The 20,499-nt window shown below is 44.0% G+C and overlaps 1 protein-coding gene across 1 annotated transcript in view; it reads left to right on the plus strand.

Annotated features, from left to right (window-relative positions):
- Positions 1-20,499, plus strand: part of dlg2 (discs, large homolog 2 (Drosophila)) — a 472,305-nt gene that overhangs the window by 231,709 nt on the left and 220,097 nt on the right. Inside the window, exon 8 of the mRNA XM_056284931.1 lies at positions 5,604-5,803. Within this exon, the coding sequence (XP_056140906.1) occupies positions 5,604-5,803 (200 nt within the window). The remainder of the gene's footprint in view (positions 1-5,603; positions 5,804-20,499) is intronic.

Raw genomic sequence — 20,499 nt, forward strand, 5'->3', positions numbered from 1 at the left:
GTCTGCAATGCTGTAATTGCTGCAAATGGAGGATTCTTTGACGAAAGCAAAGTTTGATGTAAAAAAAATCTTATTTCAAATACAAATCATTATTTCTAACCTTGTCAATGTCTTGACTCTATTTTCTATTCATTTCACAACATATGGTGGTGAATAAGTGTGACTTTTCATGGAAAACATGAAATTGTTTGGGTGATCCCAAACTTTTGAACGGTAGTGTATATATATATATATATATGTTTGAGTCTAGCATATACATAAAGTGTTACTGCTTATTAATTTCTAGTTTTATTTATATAATATGTGATATGTATATTATGAGCCGCATATTTGATTTGGCAAAGGTTTTATGCCGGATGCCTTTCCTGACGCAACCCTCCCCATTTATCCGGGCTTGGTGGCGGAACTAAGAATGCGCTGGCTTGCGCATCCTCAGTGGCTGGGATAAAAAAAATGTAAAATTAAGAAAAAAAAATTTCAAAACATTTTTAATTAAAAAAGCAGCTAAAAGTAGTAGTAGATATGATACGGATTATATTTCAGCATATTTCTATTGTCGTTACCGCTGTTTATTTGGATCTGTTTTGTGGAAAGGTGTTAAATCGTCTTTGGTGCGTGTTCCCCCTGAGGTTGGTTGCAGTTGTGCAAATCTGCCTTCACGGCTGTTTCCAGTGAATTCCCCTCAATCAAACTACCATAGCTAGTATAAAGAGAAAAACAAACCCCCATAGCTAGTATAAAGATAAAAACAAACTACCATAGCTAGTATAAAGATAAAAACAAACCACCATAGCTAGTATAAAGATAAAAACAAACCACCATAGCTAGAATAACGATAAAAACAAACTACAATAGCTAGTATAAAGATAAAAACAAACCACCATAGCTAGTATAAAGAGAAAAACAAACCCCCATAGCTAGTATAAAGAGAAAAACAAACCACCATAGCTAGAATAACGATAAAAACAAACTACCATAGCTAGTATAAAGATAAAAACAAACCCCCATAGCTAGTATAAAGATGAAAACAAACCACCATAGCTAGTATAAAGATAAAAACAAACCACTCTAGCTAGTATAACGATAAAACAAACCACCATAGCTAGTATAAAGATAAAAACAAACCCCCATAGCTAGTATAAAGATGAAAACAAACCACCATAGCTAGTATAAAGATAAAAACAAATCCCCATAGCTAGTATAAAGAGAAAAACAAACCACCATAGCTAGTATAACGATAAAAACAAACTACCATAGCTAGAATAACGATAAAAACAAACCACCATAGCTAGTATAAAGAGAAAAACAAACCACCATAGCTGGTATAAAGATAAAAACAAACCACCATAGCTAGTATAAAGAGAAAAACAAACCACCATAGCTGGTATAAAGATAAAAACTAACCACCATAGCTAGTATAAAGAGAAAAACAAACCACCATAGCTAGTATAAAGATAAAAACAAACCACCATAGCTAGTATAACGATGAAAACAAACCACCATAGCTAGTATAAAGATGAAAACAAACCACCATAGCTAGTATAAAGATAAAAACAAACCCCCATAGCTAGTATAAAGATAAAAACAAACCCCCATAGCTTGTATAAAGATAAAAACAAACCACCATAGCTAGTATAAAGATAAAAACACTACCATAGCTGGTATAAAGATAAAAACAAACCCCCATAGCTAGTATAAAGATGAAAACAAACCACCATAGCTAGTATAAAGATAAAAACAAACCCCCATAGCTAGTATAAAGATAAAAACAAACTACCATAGCTAGTATAAAGATAAAAACAAACCCCCATAGCTAGTATAAAGATAAAAACAAACCCCCATAGCTAGTATAAAGATGAAAACAAACCACCATAGCTGGTATAAAGATGAAAACAAACCACCATAGCTGGTATAAAGAGAAAAACAAACCACCATAGCTGGTATAAAGAGAAAAACAAATCACCATAGCTAGTATAAAGATGAAAACAAACCACCATAGCTAGTATAAAGATAAAAACAAACTACCATAGCTAGTATAAAGATGAAAACAAACCCCCATAGCTAGTATAAAGATAAAAACAAACCACCATAGCTAGTATAAAGATAAAAACAAACCACCATAGCTAGTATAAAGATAAAAACAAATCACCATAGCTAGTATAAAGATAAAAACAAATTACCATAACTAGTATAAAGATGAAAACAAACCACCATAGCTAGTATAAAGATGAAAACAAACCACCATAGCTAGTATAACGATAAAAACAAACCACCATAGCTAGTATAAAGATGAAAACAAACCACCATAGCTAGTATAACGATAAAAACAAACCCCCATAGCTAGTATAAAGATAAAAACAAACCCCCATAGCTAGTATAAAGAGAAAAATAAACCACCATAGCTAGAATAAAGATGAAAACAAACCACCATAGCTAGTATAACGATAAAAACAAACCACCATAGCTAGTATAAAGATGAAAACAAACCACCATAGCTAGTATAACGATAAAAACAAATCCCCATAGCTAGTATAAAGAGAAAAACAAACCACCATAGCTAGTATAACGATAAAAACAAACTACCATAGCTAGAATAAATATAAAAACAAACTACCATAGCTAGAATAACGATAAAAACAAATCCCCATAGCTAGTATAAAGAGAAAAACAAACCACCATAGCTAGTATAACGATAAAAACAAACTACCATAGCTAGAATAACGATAAAAACAAACCACCATAGCTAGTATAAAGAGAAAAACAAACCACCATAGCTGGTATAAAGATAAAAACTAACCACCATAGCTAGTATAAAGAGAAAAACAAACCACCATAGCTAGTATAAAGAGAAAAACAAACCACCATAGCTAGTATAACGATGAAAACAAACCACCATAGCTAGTATAAAGATGAAAACAAACCACCATAGCTAGTATAAAGATAAAAACAAACCCCCATAGCTAGTATAAAGATAAAAACAAACCCCCATAGCTTGTATAAAGATAAAAACAAACCACCATAGCTAGTATAAAGATAAAAACACTACCATAGCTGGTATAAAGATAAAAACAAACCCCCATAGCTAGTATAAAGATGAAAACAAACCACCATAGCTAGTATAAAGATAAAAACAAATCCCCATAGCTAGTATAAAGAGAAAAACAAACCACCATAGCTAGTATAACGATAAAAACAAACTACCATAGCTAGAATAACGATAAAAACAAACCACCATAGCTAGTATAAAGAGAAAAACAAACCACCATAGCTGGTATAAAGATAAAAACTAACCACCATAGCTAGTATAAAGAGAAAAACAAACCACCATAGCTAGTATAAAGATAAAAACAAACCACCATAGCTAGTATAACGATGAAAACAAACCACCATAGCTAGTATAAAGATGAAAACAAACCACCATAGCTAGTATAAAGATAAAAACAAACCCCCATAGCTAGTATAAAGATAAAAACAAACCCCCATAGCTTGTATAAAGATAAAAACAAACCACCATAGCTAGTATAAAGATAAAAACACTACCATAGCTGGTATAAAGATAAAAACAAACCCCCATAGCTGGTATAAAGATGAAAACAAACCACCATAGCTAGTATAAAGATAAAAACAAACCCCCATAGCTAGTATAAAGATAAAAACAAACTACCATAGCTAGTATAAAGATAAAAACAAACCACCATAGCTACTATAAAGATAAAAACAAACCCCCATAGCTAGTATAAAGATTAAAACAAACCACCATAGCTGGTATAAAGATGAAAACAAACCACCATAGCTGGTATAAAGAGAAAAACAAACCACCATAGCTGGTATAAAGAGAAAAACAAATCACCATAGCTAGTATAAAGATGAAAACAAACCACCATAGCTAGTATAAAGATAAAAAAAACTACCATAGCTTGTATAACGATAAAAACAAACCACCATAGCTAGTATAAAGATGAAAACAAACCACCATAGCTAGTATAAAGATAAAAACAAACCACCATAGCTAGTATAAAGATGAAAACAAACCACCATAGCTAGTATAAAGATAAAAACAAATCCCCATAGCTAGTATAAAGAGAAAAACAAACCACCATAGCTAGTATAACGATAAAAACAAACTACCATAGCTAGAATAACGATAAAAACAAACCACCATAGCTAGTATAAAGAGAAAAACAAACCACCATAGCTGGTATAAAGATAAAAACTAACCACCATAGCTAGTATAAAGAGAAAAACAAACCACCATAGCTAGTATAAAGATAAAAACAAACCACCATAGCTAGTATAACGATGAAAACAAACCACCATAGCTAGTATAAAGATGAAAACAAACCACCATAGCTAGTATAAAGATAAAAACAAACCCCCATAGCTAGTATAAAGATAAAAACAAACCCCCATAGCTTGTATAAAGATAAAACAAACCACCATAGCTAGTATAAAGATAAAAACACTACCATAGCTGGTATAAAGATAAAAACAAACCCCCATAGCTGGTATAAAGATGAAAACAAACCACCATAGCTAGTATAAAGATAAAAACAAACCCCCATAGCTAGTATAAAGATAAAAACAAACTACCATAGCTAGTATAAAGATAAAAACAAACCACCATAGCTACTATAAAGATAAAAACAAACCCCCATAGCTAGTATAAAGATTAAAACAAACCACCATAGCTGGTATAAAGATAAAAACAAACCACCATAGCTGGTATAAAGAGAAAAACAAACCACCATAGCTGGTATAAAGAGAAAAACAAATCACCATAGCTAGTATAAAGATGAAAACAAACCACCATAGCTAGTATAAAGATAAAAAAAACTACCATAGCTTGTATAACGATAAAAACAAACCACCATAGCTAGTATAAAGATGAAAACAAACCACCATAGCTAGTATAAAGATAAAAACAAACCACCATAGCTAGTATAAAGATGAAAACAAACCACCATAGCTAGTATAAAGATAAAAAAAAACTACCATAGCTTGTATAACGATAAAAACAAACCACCATAGCTTGTATAACGATAAAAACAAACCACCATAGCTAGTATAAAGATAAAAACAAATCACCTTGAATGTGAGTCAGGCCCGTTACCACACAGTTCTGCAAATGCTGTATTCTTTATCAGTTTTCACTTTAAAAAAACAGCCCTGTTTACTGTTTTGTCATTGAAAATGACGACAGAAGCTGAAGAAAGAAGCTTCCAGAACCATGGAAGCCAAATTATTTCTTTTACTTTGCTTCTTATACTTTTGCTTCCTTTTCTATCTTTATTTTATTTTATAATTGTCTTATATTTTTATTGTATCAGTATTCAGTGACTTGAGCACAGCCTTGTTAGCTGTGCTCATGATGATAGAAACATCTAGAATTATAGTAACACCAGTGACCAGGGGGTTGCCCCTCATAGTGGCTGATATACAGGGCCCATGTCTGAGTTTGATTAAAGCTGCTCTCTTTGTTTCCCCTTCCACTGTCCTCCTTCTCTCCGCTTCTTCTTCCCAATCTTCTCTCAATCTCCACCTTTTTCCACTGTTTTCCCCTTCCTGCCCCTTTCCATTCCCCCTTCTCTTTCCGCTCTCTGAAGCAGTACCACTACCAGGAGGAGGACTCCCCAACTCTCGACCAGGGATTCCCACGGCTCACTGGCGAGGTTCGCGCCCCCGAACTGGTGCATGTGTCTGAGAAAAACCTGTCGGAGATCGAGAATGTGCACGGCTATGTGTCCCACTCCCACATCTCTCCTCTCAAGGTCAGCACAACCACTTCCTCTTGTGGCCCCCCAAGGTTTTTTCTCACCTGGCATGGCCTCGGCCATCAGACCCTCATCCCAACACCATGAATGACTGCCAACATGGTACCCTCTCAGTCTTCCCCCTCCTGTCCTCTGACCTTCCTCTCCGTCTTGTTTTAGCTTCAACCCTGCCCACAAGCTCCAAAGAAATATTCTTCAGTAAGGGACACTGAGTACTAAAGTCATGTTTATTTTGAATTATTCAGAATGCGAACTAATTGGGTTTATTGGCCATGTAGGTTTGTATACATTGTATATACTGGTGCCGTGGCTCTCTCAGTGTACTTAACATAGAATAACAACACTACAACACAACAATCTTCACATATATACACAAGGACTCACTTATACAGGTGAAATAAGAGGTGAGAAGGTGCAGTGGTGCAGACAATACATCAGAGATGCTGAAATACATGTTAGCAGCTTACTGACATACATGTCTGAGGTAGATGAACATGACAGAGTGTACCAGTATACATACAATGTAAATTACAGTATATACAACATGTACAGTACAGTATATACAACATGTACAGGAAATACAACATGTACAGTACAGTACATACAACATGTACAGGAAAAACAACATGTACAGTACAGTACATACAACTTGTACAGGAAAAACAACATGTACAGTACAGTATACAACATGTACAGTACAGTATGTACAACATGTTTACTTTATTGACAGTGTTAAGTGTTCATTTGAATGACAGCCGACCAGGTCTGGGTGTAGTATTTACTAGATGGTTGTAGTGACCAGGTCTGTGTGTAGTATTTAATAGATGGTTGTAGTGACCAGGTCTGGGTGTAGTATTTACTAGATGGTTGTAGTGACCAGGTCTGGGTGTAGTATTTACTAGATGGCTGTAGTGACCAGGTCTGTGTGTAGTATTTACTAGATGGTTGTAGTGACCAGGTCTGGGTGTAGTATTTACTAGATGGTTGTAGTGACCAGGTCTGGGTGTAGTATTTACTAGATGGTTGTAGTGACCATGTGTGTGTGTGTGTAGTATTTACTAGATGGTTGTAGTGACCAGGTCTGGGTGTAGTATTTACTAGATGGTTGTAGTGACCAGGTCTGTGTGTAGTATTTACTAGATGGTTGTAGTGACCAGGTCTGTGTGTAGTATTTACTAGATGGTTGTAGTGACCAGGTCTGGGTGTAGTATTTACTAGATGGTTGTAGTGACCAGGTCTGTGTGTAGTATTTACTAGATGGTTGTAGTGACCAGGTCTGTGTGTAGTATTTACTAGATGGTTGTAGTGACCAGGTCTGGGTGTAGTATTTACTAGATGGTTGTAGCAACCAGGTCTGTGTGTAGTATTTACTAGATGGTTGTAGTGACCAGGTGTGTGTAGTATTTACTAGATGGTTGTAGTGACCAGGTGTGTGTGTAGTATTTACAAGATGCTTGTAGTGACCAGGTGTGTGTGTAGTATTTACTAGATGGTTGTAGTGACAGGTCTGGGTGTAGTATTTACAAGATGGTTGTAGTGACCAGGTGTGTGTGTAGTATTTACTAGATGGTTGTAGTGACCAGGTCTGGGTGTAGTATTTACTAGATGGTTGTAGTGACCAGGTATGTGTGTAGTATTTACTAGATGGTTGTAGTGACAGGTCTGGGTGTAGTATTTACAAGATGGTTGTAGTGACCAGGTGTGTGTGTAGTATTTACAAGATGGTTGTAGTGACCAGGTGTGTGTGTAGTATTTACTAGATGGTTGTAGTGACCAGGTCTGGGTGTAGTATTTACTAGATGGTTGTAGTGACCAGGTCTGTGTGTAGTATTTACTAGATGGTTGTAGTGACCAGGTCTGTGTGTAGTATTTACTAGATGGTTGTAGTGACCAGGTCTGTGTGTAGTATTTACTAGATGGTTGTAGTGACCAGGTCTGTGTGTAGTATTTACTAGATGGTTGTAGTGACCAGGTCTGGGTGTAGTATTTACTAGATGGTTGTAGCAACCAGGTCTGTGTGTAGTATTTACTAGATGGTTGTAGTGACCAGGTGTGTGTAGTATTTACTAGATGGTTGTAGTGACCAGGTGTGTGTGTAGTATTTACAAGATGCTTGTAGTGACCAGGTGTGTGTGTAGTATTTACTAGATGGTTGTAGTGACCAGGTATGTGTGTAGTATTTACTAGATGGTTGTAGTGACCAGGTATGTGTGTAGTATTTACTAGATGGTTGTAGTGACCAGGTCTGGGTGTAGTATTTACAAGATGGTTGTAGTGACCAGGTGTGTGTGTAGTATTTACTAGATGGTTGTAGTGACCAGGTCTGGGTGTAGTATTTACTAGATGGTTGTAGTGACCAGGTATGTGTGTAGTATTTACTAGATGGTTGTAGTGACAGGTCTGGGTGTAGTATTTACAAGATGGTTGTAGTGACCAGGTGTGTGTGTAGTATTTACAAGATGGTTGTAGTGACCAGGTGTGTGTGTAGTATTTACCAGATGGTTGTAGTGACCAGGTATGTGTGTAGTATTTACTAGATGGTTGTAGTGACCAGGTCTGGGTGTAGTATTTACTAGATGGTTGTAGTGACCAGGTGTGTGTGTAGTATTTACTAGATGGTTGTAGTGACCAGGTGTGTGTGTAGTATTTACTAGATGGTTGTAGTGACCAGGTATGTGTGTAGTATTTACTAGATGGTTGTAGTGACCAGGTCTGGGTGTAGTATTTACTAGATGGTTGTAGTGACCAGGTCTGGGTGTAGTATTTACTAGATGGTTGTAGTGACCAGGTCTGGGTGTAGTATTTACTAGATGGTTGTAGTGACCAGGTCTGGGTGTAGTATTTACTAGATGGTTGTAGTGACCAGGTCTGGGTGTAGTATTTACTAGATGGTTGTAGTGACCAGGTGTGTGTAGTATTTACTAGATGGTTGTTTATTTACTACATATTGTCCAGTGGTGTGGTCTTTATTGTCTAGTGGCGTGGTCCTTATTGTCCAGTGGTGTGGTCCTTATTGTCCAGTGGCGTGGTCCTTATTGTCCAGTGGCATGGTCCATATTGTCCAGTGACGTGGTCCTTATTGTCCAGTGGTGTGGTCTTTATTGTCCAGTGGCGTGGTCCTTATTGTCCAGTGGCGTGGTCCTTATTGTCCAGTGGTGTGGTCCTTATTGTCCAGTGGCGTGCTCCTTATTGTCCAGTGGCGTGGTCCTTATTGTCCAGTGGCGTGGTCCTTATTGTCCAGTGGCGTGGTCCTTATTGTCCAGTGGCATGGTCCATATTGTCCAGTGACGTGGTCCTTATTGTCCAGTGGCGTGCTCCTTATTGTCCAGTGGCGTAGTCCTTATTGTCCAGTGGTGTGGTCCTTATTGTCCAGTGGCGTAGTCCTTATTGTCTAGTGGCGTGGTCCTTATTGTCCAGTGGTGTGGTCCTTATTGTCCAGTGGCGTGGTCCTTATTGTCTAGTGGCATGGTCCATATTGTCCAGTGGCGTGGTCCTTATTGTCCAGTGGCGTGGTCCATATTGTCCAGTGGTGTGGTCCTTATTGTCCAGTGGCGTGGTCCTTATTGTCCGGTGGCATGGTCCTTATTGTCCAGTGGCGTGGTCCATATTGTCCAGTGGCGTGCTCCTTATTGTCCAGTGGCGTGGTCCTTATTGTCCAGTGGCGTGGTCCTTATTGTCTAGTGGCATGGTCCATATTGTCCAGTGGTGTGGTTCTTGTTCTCCCGTGGCTTGGTCCATATTGTCCAGTGGTGTGGTTCTTATTGTCCAGTGGTGTGGTTCTTATTGTCCAGTGGCGTGGTCCTTATTGTCTGGTGGCATGGTCCATATTGTCCATTGGTGTGGTCTTTATTGTCTAGTGGCATGGTCCATATTGTTCAGTGGCGTGGTCCTTATTGTCCAGTGGCGTGGTCCTTATTGTCCAGTGGTGTGGTCCATATTGTCCAGTGGTGTGGTTCGTGTTCTCCTTTGGCTTGGTCCATATTGTCCAGTGGTGTGATCCTTATTGTCCAGTGGTGTGGTCCTTATTGTCCAGTGGCGTGGTCCTTATTGTCTGGTGGCATGGTCCATATTGTCCAGTGGTGTGGTCCTTATTGTCTAGTGGCGTGGTCCATATTGTCCATTGGTGTGGTCCTTATTGTCCAGTGGCGTGGTCCTTATTGTCCAGTGGCGTGGTCCTTATTGTCCAGTGGTGTGGTTCTTGTTGTCCTGTGGCTTGGTCCATATTGTCCAGTGGTGTGGTCCTTATTGTCTAGTGGCGTGGTCCATATTGTCCATTGGTGTGGTCTTTATTGTCTAGTGGCATGGTCCATATTGTTCAGTGGCGTGGTCCTTATTGTCCAGTGGCGTGGTCCTTATTGTCTGGTGGCATGGTCCATATTGTCCAGTGGTGTGGTCCTTATTGTCTAGTGGCGTGGTCCATATTGTCCATTAGTGTGGTCTTTATTGTCTAGTGGCATGGTCCATATTGTTCAGTGGCGTGGTCCTTATTGTCCAGTGGCGTGGTCCATATTGTCCAGTGGCATGGTCCATATTGTCCAGTGGCGTGGTCCTTATTGTCCAGTGGCGTGGTCCTTATTGTCTAGTGGCATGGTCCATATTGTCCAGTGGTGTGGTTCTTATTGTCCAGTGGTGTGGTTCTTGTTGTCCTGTGGCTTGGTCCATATTGTCCAGTGGTGTGGTCCTTATTGTCTAGTGGCGTGGTCCATATTGTCCATTGGTGTGGTCTTTATTGTCTAGTGGCATGGTCCATATTGTTCAGTGGCGTGGTCCTTATTGTCCAGTGGCGTGGTCCTTATTGTCTGGTGGCATGGTCCATATTGTCCAGTGGTGTGGTCCTTATTGTCTAGTGGCGTGGTCCATATTGTCCATTAGTGTGGTCTTTATTGTCTAGTGGCATGGTCCATATTGTTCAGTGGCGTGGTCCTTATTGTCCAGTGGCGTGGTCCATATTGTCCAGTGGCATGGTCCATATTGTCCAGTGGCGTGGTCCTTATTGTCCAGTGGCGTGGTCCTTATTGTCTAGTGGCATGGTCCATATTGTCCAGTGGTGTGGTTCTTGTTCTCCCGTGGCTTGGTCCATATTGTCCAGTGGTGTGATCCTTATTGTCCAGTGGTGTGGTTCTTATTGTCCAGTGGCGTGGTCCTTATTGTCTGGTGGCATGGTCCATATTGTCCAGTGGTGTGGTCCTTATTGTCTAGTGGCGTGGTCCATATTGTCCATTGGTGTGGTCTTTATTGTCTAGTGGCATGGTCCATATTGTTCAGTGGCGTGGTCCTTATTGTCCAGTGGCGTGGTCCTTATTGTCCAGTGGCGTGGTCCTTATTGTCCAGTGGCGTGGTCCTTATTGTCTGGTGGCATGGTCCATATTGTCCAGTGGTGTGGTCCATATTGTCCAGTGGTGTGGTCCTTATTGTCCGGTGGCGTGGTCCAGATTGTCCAGTGGCGTGCTACTTATTGTCCAGTGGCGTGGTCCTTATTGTCCAGTGGTGTGGTCCATATTGTCCAGTGGTGTGGTCCTTATTGTCCGGTGGCGTGGTCCAGATTGTCCAGTGGCGTGCTCCTTATTGTCCAGTGGCGTGGTCCATATTGTCCAGTGGTGTGGTCCTTATTGTCCAGTGGCGTGGTCCTTATTGTCTGGTGGCATGGTCCTTATTGTCCAGTGGCGTGGTCCATATTGTCCAGTGGCGTGCTCCTTATTGTCCAGTGGCGTGGTCCGTATTGTCCAGTGGCGTGGTCCTTATTGTCCAGTGGTGTGGTCCATATTGTCCAGTGGTGTGGTCCATATTGTCCAGTGGTGTGGTCCTTATTGTCGAGTGGCGTGGTCCTTATTGTCCAATGGCGTGGTCCTTATTGTCCAGTGGCGTGCTCCTTATTGTCCAGTGGCATGGTCCATATTGTCCAGTGGCGTGCTCCTTATTGTGTAGTGGCATGGTCCATATTGTCCAGTGGTGTGGTTCTTGTTGTCCTGTGGCTTGGTCCATATTGTTCAGTGGTGTGGTCCTTATTGTCTAGTGGCGTGGTCCATATTGTCCATTGGTGTGGTCTTTATTGTCTAGTGGCATGGTCCATATTGTTCAGTGGCGTGGTCCTTATTGTCCAGTGGCGTGGTCCTTATTGTCCAGTGGTGTGGTCCTTATTGTCCAGTGGCGTGGTCCATATTGTCCAGTGGTGTGGTCCATATTGTCCAGTGGCGTGGTCCTTATTGTCCAGTGGCGTGCTCCTTATTGTCCAGTGGCGTGGTCCTTATTGTCTAGTGGCATGGTCCATATTGTCCAGTGGTGTGGTTCTTGTTGTCCTGTGGCTTGGTCCATATTGTCCAGTGGTGTGGTCCTTATTGTGTAGTGGCGTGGTCCATATTGTCCATTGGTGTGGTCTTTATTGTCTAGTGGCATGGTCCATATTGTTCAGTGGCGTGGTCCTTATTGTCCAGTGGCGTGGTCCTTATTGTCCAGTGGTGTGGTCCATATTGTCCAGTGGTGTGGTTCGTGTTCTCCTTTGGCTTGGTCCATATTGTCCAGTGGTGTGATCCTTATTGTCCAGTGGTGTGGTCCTTATTGTCCAGTGGCGTGGTCCTTATTGTCTGGTGGCATGGTCCATATTGTCCAGTGGTGTGGTCCTTATTGTCTAGTGGCGTGGTCCATATTGTCCATTGGTGTGGTCCTTATTGTCCAGTGGCGTGGTCCTTATTGTCCAGTGGCGTGGTCCTTATTGTCCAGTGGTGTGGTTCTTGTTGTCCTGTGGCTTGGTCCATATTGTCCAGTGGTGTGGTCCTTATTGTCTAGTGGCGTGGTCCATATTGTCCATTGGTGTGGTCTTTATTGTCTAGTGGCATGGTCCATATTGTTCAGTGGCGTGGTCCTTATTGTCCAGTGGCGTGGTCCTTATTGTCTGGTGGCATGGTCCATATTGTCCAGTGGTGTGGTCCTTATTGTCTAGTGGCGTGGTCCATATTGTCCATTAGTGTGGTCTTTATTGTCTAGTGGCATGGTCCATATTGTTCAGTGGCGTGGTCCTTATTGTCCAGTGGCGTGGTCCTTATTGTCCAGTAGCATGGTCCATATTGTCCAGTGGTGTGGTTCTTGTTGTCCTGTGGCTTGGTCCATATTGTCCAGTGGTGTGGTCCTTATTGTCTAGTGGCGTGGTCCATATTGTCCATTGGTGTGGTCTTTATTGTCCAGTGGCATGGTCCTTATTATCCAGTGGCGTGGTCCTTATTGTCCAGTGGCATGGTCCTTATTGTCCAGTGGCGTGGTCCTTATTGTCCAGTGGCGTGGTCTTTATTGTCTAGTGGCATGGTCCATATTGTTCTGTGGCGTGGTCCTTATTGTCCAGTGGCGTGGTCTTTATTGTCTAGTGGCATGGTCCATATTGTTCAGTGGCGTGGTCCTTATTGTCCAGTGGCGTGGTCCTTATTGTCTGGTGGCATCGTCCATATTGTCCAGTGGTGTGGTCCATATTGTCCAGTGGTGTGGTCCTTATTGTCCAGTGGCGTGGTCCAGATTGTCCAGTGGCGTGCTCCTTATTGTCCAGTGGCGTGGTCCATATTGTCCAGTGGCGTGGTCTTTATTGTCCAGTGGCGTGGTCCTTATTGTCCAGTGGCGTGGTCCTTATTGTCCAGTGGCGTGGTCCTTAATGTCCAGTGGCGTGGTCCTTATTGTCCAGTGGCATGGTCCTTATTGTCCAGTGGCGTGGCTCTTATTGTCCAGTGGCGTGGTCCTTATTGTCCAGTGGCGTGGTCCTTATTGTCCAGTGGCGTGCTCCTTATTGTCTAGCGGCGTGCTCCTTATTGTCCAGTGGCGTGGTCCATATTGTCCAGTGGCGTGCTCCTTATTGTGTAGTGGCATGGTCCATATTGTCCAGTGCCGTGGTCCTTATTGTCCAGTGGCGTGGTCCTTATTGTCCAGTGGCGTGCTCCTTATTGTCTAGTGGCATGGTCCATATTGTCCAGTGGTGTGGTCCTTATTGTCTAGTGCCGTGGTCCATATTGTGCAGTGGTGTGGTTCTTGTTGTCCTGTGGCTTGGTCCATATTGTCTAGTGGCATGGTCCATATTGTCTAGTGGCATGGTCCATATTGTCCAGTGGCGTGGTCCTTATTGTCTAGTGGCATGGTCTTTATTGTCCAGTGGCGTGGTCCCTATTGTCCAGTGGCGTGGTCCTTATTGTCTGGTGGCATGGTCCATATTGTCCAGTGGTGTGGTTCTTATTCTCCTGTGGCTTGGTCCATATTGTCCAGTGGTGTGATCCTTATTGTCTAGTGGCGTGGTCCATATTGTCCAGTGGCATGGTCCTTATTGTCTGGTGGCATGGTCCATATTGTCCAGTGGTGTGGTCCTTATTGTCCAGTGACGTGGTCCTTATTGTCTAGTGGCATGGTCCATATTGTCCAGTGGCGTGGTCCTTATTGTCCAGTGACGTGGTCCTTATTGTCCAGTGGCGTGCTCCTTATTGTCCAGTGGTGTGGTTCTTGTTGTCCTGTGGCTTGGTCCATATTGTCCAGTGGTGTGGTCTTTATTGTCTGGTGGCGTGGTCCTTATTGTCTAGTGGCATGGTTCATATTCTCCAGTGGTGTGGTCCTTATTGTCCAGTGACGTGGTCCTTATTGTCTAGTGGCATGGTCCATATTGTCTAGTGGCGTGGTCCATATTGTCCAGTGGTGTGGTTCTTGTTGTCCTGTGGCTTGGTCCATATTGTCCAGTGGTGTGGTCTTTATTGTCTGGTGGCATGGTCCATATTGTCCAGTGACGTGGTCCATATTGTCCAGTGGTGTGGTCCATATTGTCCAGTGGTGTGGTCCTTATTGTCCAGTGGCGTGGTTCTTATTGTCCAATGGCGTGGTCCTTATTGTCCAGTGGCGTGCTCCTTATTGTCCAGTGGCATGGTCCATATTTTCCAGTGGCGTGCTCCTTATTGTGTAGTGGCATGGTCCATATTGTCCAGTGGTGTGGTTCTTGTTGTCCTGTGGCTTGGTCCATATTGTTCAGTGGTGTGGTCCTTATTGTCTAGTGGCGTGGTCCATATTGTCCATTGGTGTGGTCTTTATTGTCTAGTGGCATGGTCCATATTGTTCAGTGGCGTGGTCCTTATTGTCCAGTGGCGTGGTCCTTATTGTCCAGTGGTGTGGTCCTTATTGTCCAGTGGCGTGGTCCATATTGTCCAGTGGTGTGGTCCATATTGTCCAGTGGCGTGGTCCTTATTGTCCAGTGGCGTGCTCCTTATTGTCCAGTGGCGTGGTCCTTATTGTCTAGTGGCATGGTCCATATTGTCCAGTGGTGTGGTTCTTGTTGTCCTGTGGCTTGGTCCATATTGTCCAGTGGTGTGGTCCTTATTGTGTAGTGGCGTGGTCCATATTGTCCATTGGTGTGGTCTTTATTGTCTAGTGGCATGGTCCATATTGTTCAGTGGCGTGGTCCTTATTGTCCAGTGGCGTGGTCCTTATTGTCCAGTGGTGTGGTCCATATTGTCCAGTGGTGTGGTTCGTGTTCTCCTTTGGCTTGGTCCATATTGTCCAGTGGTGTGATCCTTATTGTCCAGTGGTGTGGTCCTTATTGTCCAGTGGCGTGGTCCTTATTGTCTGGTGGCATGGTCCATATTGTCCAGTGGTGTGGTCCTTATTGTCTAGTGGCGTGGTCCATATTGTCCATTGGTGTGGTCCTTATTGTCCAGTGGCGTGGTCCTTATTGTCCAGTGGCGTGGTCCTTATTGTCCAGTGGTGTGGTTCTTGTTGTCCTGTGGCTTGGTCCATATTGTCCAGTGGTGTGGTCCTTATTGTCTAGTGGCGTGGTCCATATTGTCCATTGGTGTGGTCTTTATTGTCTAGTGGCATGGTCCATATTGTTCAGTGGCGTGGTCCTTATTGTCCAGTGGCGTGGTCCTTATTGTCTGGTGGCATGGTCCATATTGTCCAGTGGTGTGGTCCTTATTGTCTAGTGGCGTGGTCCATATTGTCCATTAGTGTGGTCTTTATTGTCTAGTGGCATGGTCCATATTGTTCAGTGGCGTGGTCCTTATTGTCCAGTGGCGTGGTCCTTATTGTCCAGTGGCATGGTCCATATTGTCCAGTGGTGTGGTTCTTGTTGTCCTGTGGCTTGGTCCATATTGTCCAGTGGTGTGGTCCTTATTGTCTAGTGGCTTGGTCCATATTGTCCATTGGTGTGGTCTTTATTGTCCAGTGGCATGGTCCTTATTATCCAGTGGCGTGGTCCTTATTGTCCAGTGGCGTGGTCCTTATTGTCCAGTGGCGTGGTCTTTATTGTCTAGTGGCATGGTCCATATTGTTCAGTGGCGTGGTCCTTATTGTCCAGTGGCGTGGTCTTTATTGTCTAGTGGCATGGTCCATATTGTTCAGTGGCGTGGTCCTTATTGTCCAGTGGCGTGGTCCTTATTGTCTGGTGGCATGGTCCATATTGTCCAGTGGTGTGGTCCATATTGTCCAGTGGTGTGGTCCTTATTGTCCAGTGGCGTGGTCCAGATTGTCCAGTGGCGTGCTCCTTATTGTCCAGTGGCGTGGTCCATATTGTCCAGTGGCGTGGTCTTTATTGTCCAGTGGCGTGGTCCTTATTGTCCAGTGGCGTGGTCCTTATTGTCCAGTGGCGTGGTCCTTAATGTCCAGTGGCGTGGTCCTTATTGTCCAGTGGCATGGTCCTTATTGTCCAGTGGCGTGGCTCTTATTGTCCAGTGGCGTGGTCCTTATTGTCCAGTGGCGTGGTCCTTATTGTCCAGTGGCGTGCTCCTTATTGTCTAGTGGCATGGTCCATATTGTCCAGTGGTGTGGTCCTTATTGTCTAGTGCCGTGGTCCATATTGTGCAGTGGTGTGGTTCTTGTTGTCCTGTGGCTTGGTCCATATTGTCTAGTGGCATGGTCCATATTGTCTAGTGGCATGGTCCATATTGTCCAGTGGCGTGGTCCTTATTGTCTAGTGGCATGGTCTTTATTGTCCAGTGGCGTGGTCCCTATTGTCCAGTGGCGTGGTCCTTATTGTCTGGTGGCATGGTCCATATTGTCCAGTGGTGTGGTTCTTATTCTCCTGTGGCTTGGTCCATATTGTCCAGTGGTGTGATCCTTATTGTCTAGTGGCGTGGTCCATATTGTCCAGTGGCATGGTCCTTATTGTCTGGTGGCATGGTCCATATTGTCCAGTGGTGTGGTCCTTATTGTCCAGTGACGTGGTCCTTATTGTCTAGTGGCATGGTCCATATTGTCCAGTGGCGTGGTCCTTATTGTCCAGTGACGTGGTCCTTATTGTCCAGTGGCGTGCTCCTTATTGTCCAGTGGTGTGGTTCTTGTTGTCCTGTGGCTTGGTCCATATTGTCCAGTGGTGTGGTCTTTATTGTCTGGTGGCGTGGTCCTTATTGTCTAGTGGCATGGTTCATATTCTCCAGTGGTGTGGTCCTTATTGTCCAGTGACGTGGTCCTTATTGTCTAGTGGCGTGGTCCATATTGTCCAGTGGTGTGGTTCTTGTTGTCCTGTGGCTTGGTCCATATTGTCCAGTGGTGTGGTCTTAATTGTCTGGTGGCATGGTCCATATTGTCCAGTGACGTGGTCCATATTGTCCCACCATCGTCCTGTCTTACACTCGTCTGTTAAAGCATGAAGGGTACCATTGACATGCCTGTCCTTTTTATTTATCGTACCATTGTGGGGTAGGATATCTTTCTCTCTCTCTCTCTTTCTATCTCTGTCTCTGTTTCTGTTTCTGTCTCTGCCTCTCTCTATCTCTTGCTCTCTCTGTGTCTCTCTCTCTCTATCTCTCCCTGTCTGTCTGTTTGTCTGTCTGTCTCTCTGTCTGTGTGTGTGTCTCTCTCTCTGTCTCTCTCTCTGTCTGTCTCTCTGTCTCACACACATTCCTTGCACGCATCTTCTTCGATGCCTGGCTTGATTCATTAAGTGCCCGTGTGTTTCGTGACTTTGTCTCTAATGAGGCTGTAATACTGAAGGTCGGTGTCTTATCTCTGCACACAGTGCCGCGTGTGTCTGCAGCCGCCGTCTCAGCGGGGAAAAGACTCGGATGAAAAGGTTGTCTCGCAGTCATTGTACAGAATATTAGTCATTAACTATTGGCCGGAGAGACAAGATTTGATTTTTTTTTTTCGTTTTGCAAGTGCAATTTTCTTTATTCCTATCCCCACGTTTTAAAAAAAACATGCAGCTACCATTCCACTAGAGGGCAGTGTTTGAAATGTAGAGGCGCTGCAATGATGAAGCGTTTCATCTCAGGTGGTTTGTGGTCTGTGGCAAACCACTGAGATTCACACCGAGTTCACAATAAGGTGCCTGCGTGTGTGTTGCTTACTGACCGCAAGCCACAGACAGAAGAAGTGTCTCAACTGCCGTTTGCTTTAATTTCACTGTGGGGATAACTGTGGTTTTGAATCACCAACACACACTGCCAGTTATGCTAAAGATGTGTGATTAATTTACATTCTCTCATTTTAGGAAACCACTTCCATGTAATCATATAGTATTGAATTTAGAGAATGTCTTGATAAACGAGGCTTGTTTTCCTGTGGTGGCGCTATGTTTACTGGGGACACTACGTAACCACAGCAGAGGATGAGCTGGAGGAAAACTGAAGAGGAGAATACTCCTGTTGAGACAGATGGTTCAAATGCAGCCACTCAAGATAAGCACTAGCTGTGGGTCGCAGACAGGGTGTGCCGTTTATGTCACCGATAATTTAAAGTAACCTTTAGATGTGTTGGCAAGCACCCTGCGTAGCTTTATATCTAAAGGAAGGATGTGTTGTGTGCAGGAAGGGGCGTGTTGTGTGCAGGATGGGCGTGTTGTGTGCAGGAAGGGGCGTGTTGTGTGCAGGAAGGGACATGTGTGCAGAAAGGGCCATGTTGTGTGCAGGAACGGTGTGGTGTGTGCAGGAAGGGACATGTTGTGTGCAGGAAAGGCATGTTGTGTACAGGAAGGGCCATGTTGTGGTCAGGAAGGGCATGTTGTGTGAAGGAAGGGCATGTTGTGTGCAGGAAGGGCCATGTTGTGGTCAGGAAGGGCATGTTGTGTGCAGGAAGGGCATGTTGTGTGCAGGAAGGTACATGTTGTGTGCAGGAAGGGCCATGTTGTGGTCAGGAAGGGCATGTTGTGTACAGGAAGGGCCATGTTGTGTGCAGGAAGGGTGTGTTGTGTGCAGGAAGGGCCATGTTGTGTACAGGAAGGGACATGTTGTGGTCAGGAAGGGCATGTTGTGTGCAGGAAGGGCCATGTTGTGGTCAGGAAGGGCATGTTGTGTGCAGGAAGGTACATGTGTGCAGGAAGGTACATGTTGTGTGCAGGGAGGGCCATGTTGTGGTCAGGAAGGGCATGTTGTGTACAGGAAGGTACATGTTGTGTGCAGGAAGGTACATGTTGTGTGCAGGAAGGGCCATGTTGTGGTCAGGAAGGGCATGTTGTGTACAGGAAGGGCCATGTTGTGTGCAGGAAGGGTGTGTTGTGTGCAGGAAGGGCCAATATGTGTACAGGAAGGGCGTGTTGTGTGCAGGAAGGGCCATGTTGTGTACAGGAAGGGACATGTTGTGGTCAGGAAGGGCATGTTGTGCAGGAAGGGCATGTTGTGTACAGGAAGGGCGTGTTGTGTGCAGGAAGGGCCATGTGTGCAGGAAGGGCATGTTGTGTACAGGAAGGGCATGTTGTGTGCAGAAAGTGCGTGTTGTGGTCAGGAAGGGCATGTTGTGTACAGGAAGGGCGTGTTGTGTGCAGGAAGGGCCATGTGTGCAGGAAGGGCATGTTGTGTACAGGAAGGGCATGTTGTGTGCAGAAAGTGCGTGTTGTGGTCAGGAAGGGCATGTTGTGCAGGAAGGGACATGTTGTGTGCAGGAAGGGACATGTTGTGTGCAGGAAGGGCATGTTGTGTGCAGGAAGGGCATGTTGTGTACAGGAAGGGCGTGTTGTGTGCAGGAAGGGCGTGTTGTGTGCAGGAAGGGCGTGTTGTGGTCAGGAAAGGCATTTTGTGCAGGAAGGGACATGTTGTGTGCAGGAAGGGGCATGTTGTGTGTAGGAAGGGACATGTGTGCAGGAAGGGGCATGTTATGTGTAGGAAGGGCGTGTTTTGTGCAGGAAGGGCCATGTTGTGTGCAGGAAGGGGCATGTTATGTGTAGGAAGGGCGTGTTGTGTGCAGGAAGGGCGTGTTGTGTGCAGGAAGGGCGTGTTGTGGTCAGGAAAGGCATTTTGTGCAGGAAGGGACATGTTGTGTGCAGGAAGGGCCATGTTGTGTGCAGGAAGGGCCATGTTGTGTGCAGGAAGGGGCATGTCATGTGTAGGAAGGGCGTGTTTTGTGCAGGAAGGGCCATGTTGTGTGCAGGAAGGGCCATGTTGTGTGCAGGAAGGGGCATGTCATGTGTAGGAAGGGCGTGTTTTGTGCAGGAAGGGCCATGTTGTGTGCAGGAAGGGGCATGTTATGTGTAGGAAGGGTGTGTTTTGTGCAGGAAGGGCCATGTTGTGTGCAGGAAGGGTGTGTTGTGGCCAGTTTTTGCTGAGGATAAAGATGGGCAACAGGACAAATGTGCAGTATCTTTTCCATAACTTATTGCATTGAGAGGTGATGTCAGTACCGTTTTGTACAACAGTTTGACCTTGTTTGATGAAGACAGGTTTAGGTTGGCACTATTTCATATGTACAATTTTCTACAGCATTACGTGTTGTTTTCAGTGTAAAATTCCCAATTTATGAGTTTGACTGTCTTTCAGTTCCAGTACTGTTTAGACATTCATTTAGACATAAA

Source organism: Lampris incognitus, chromosome 8 (genome assembly GCF_029633865.1).
Source record: "Lampris incognitus isolate fLamInc1 chromosome 8, fLamInc1.hap2, whole genome shotgun sequence".
NCBI classification, from domain to species: Eukaryota; Metazoa; Chordata; class Actinopteri; order Lampriformes; family Lampridae; genus Lampris; species Lampris incognitus.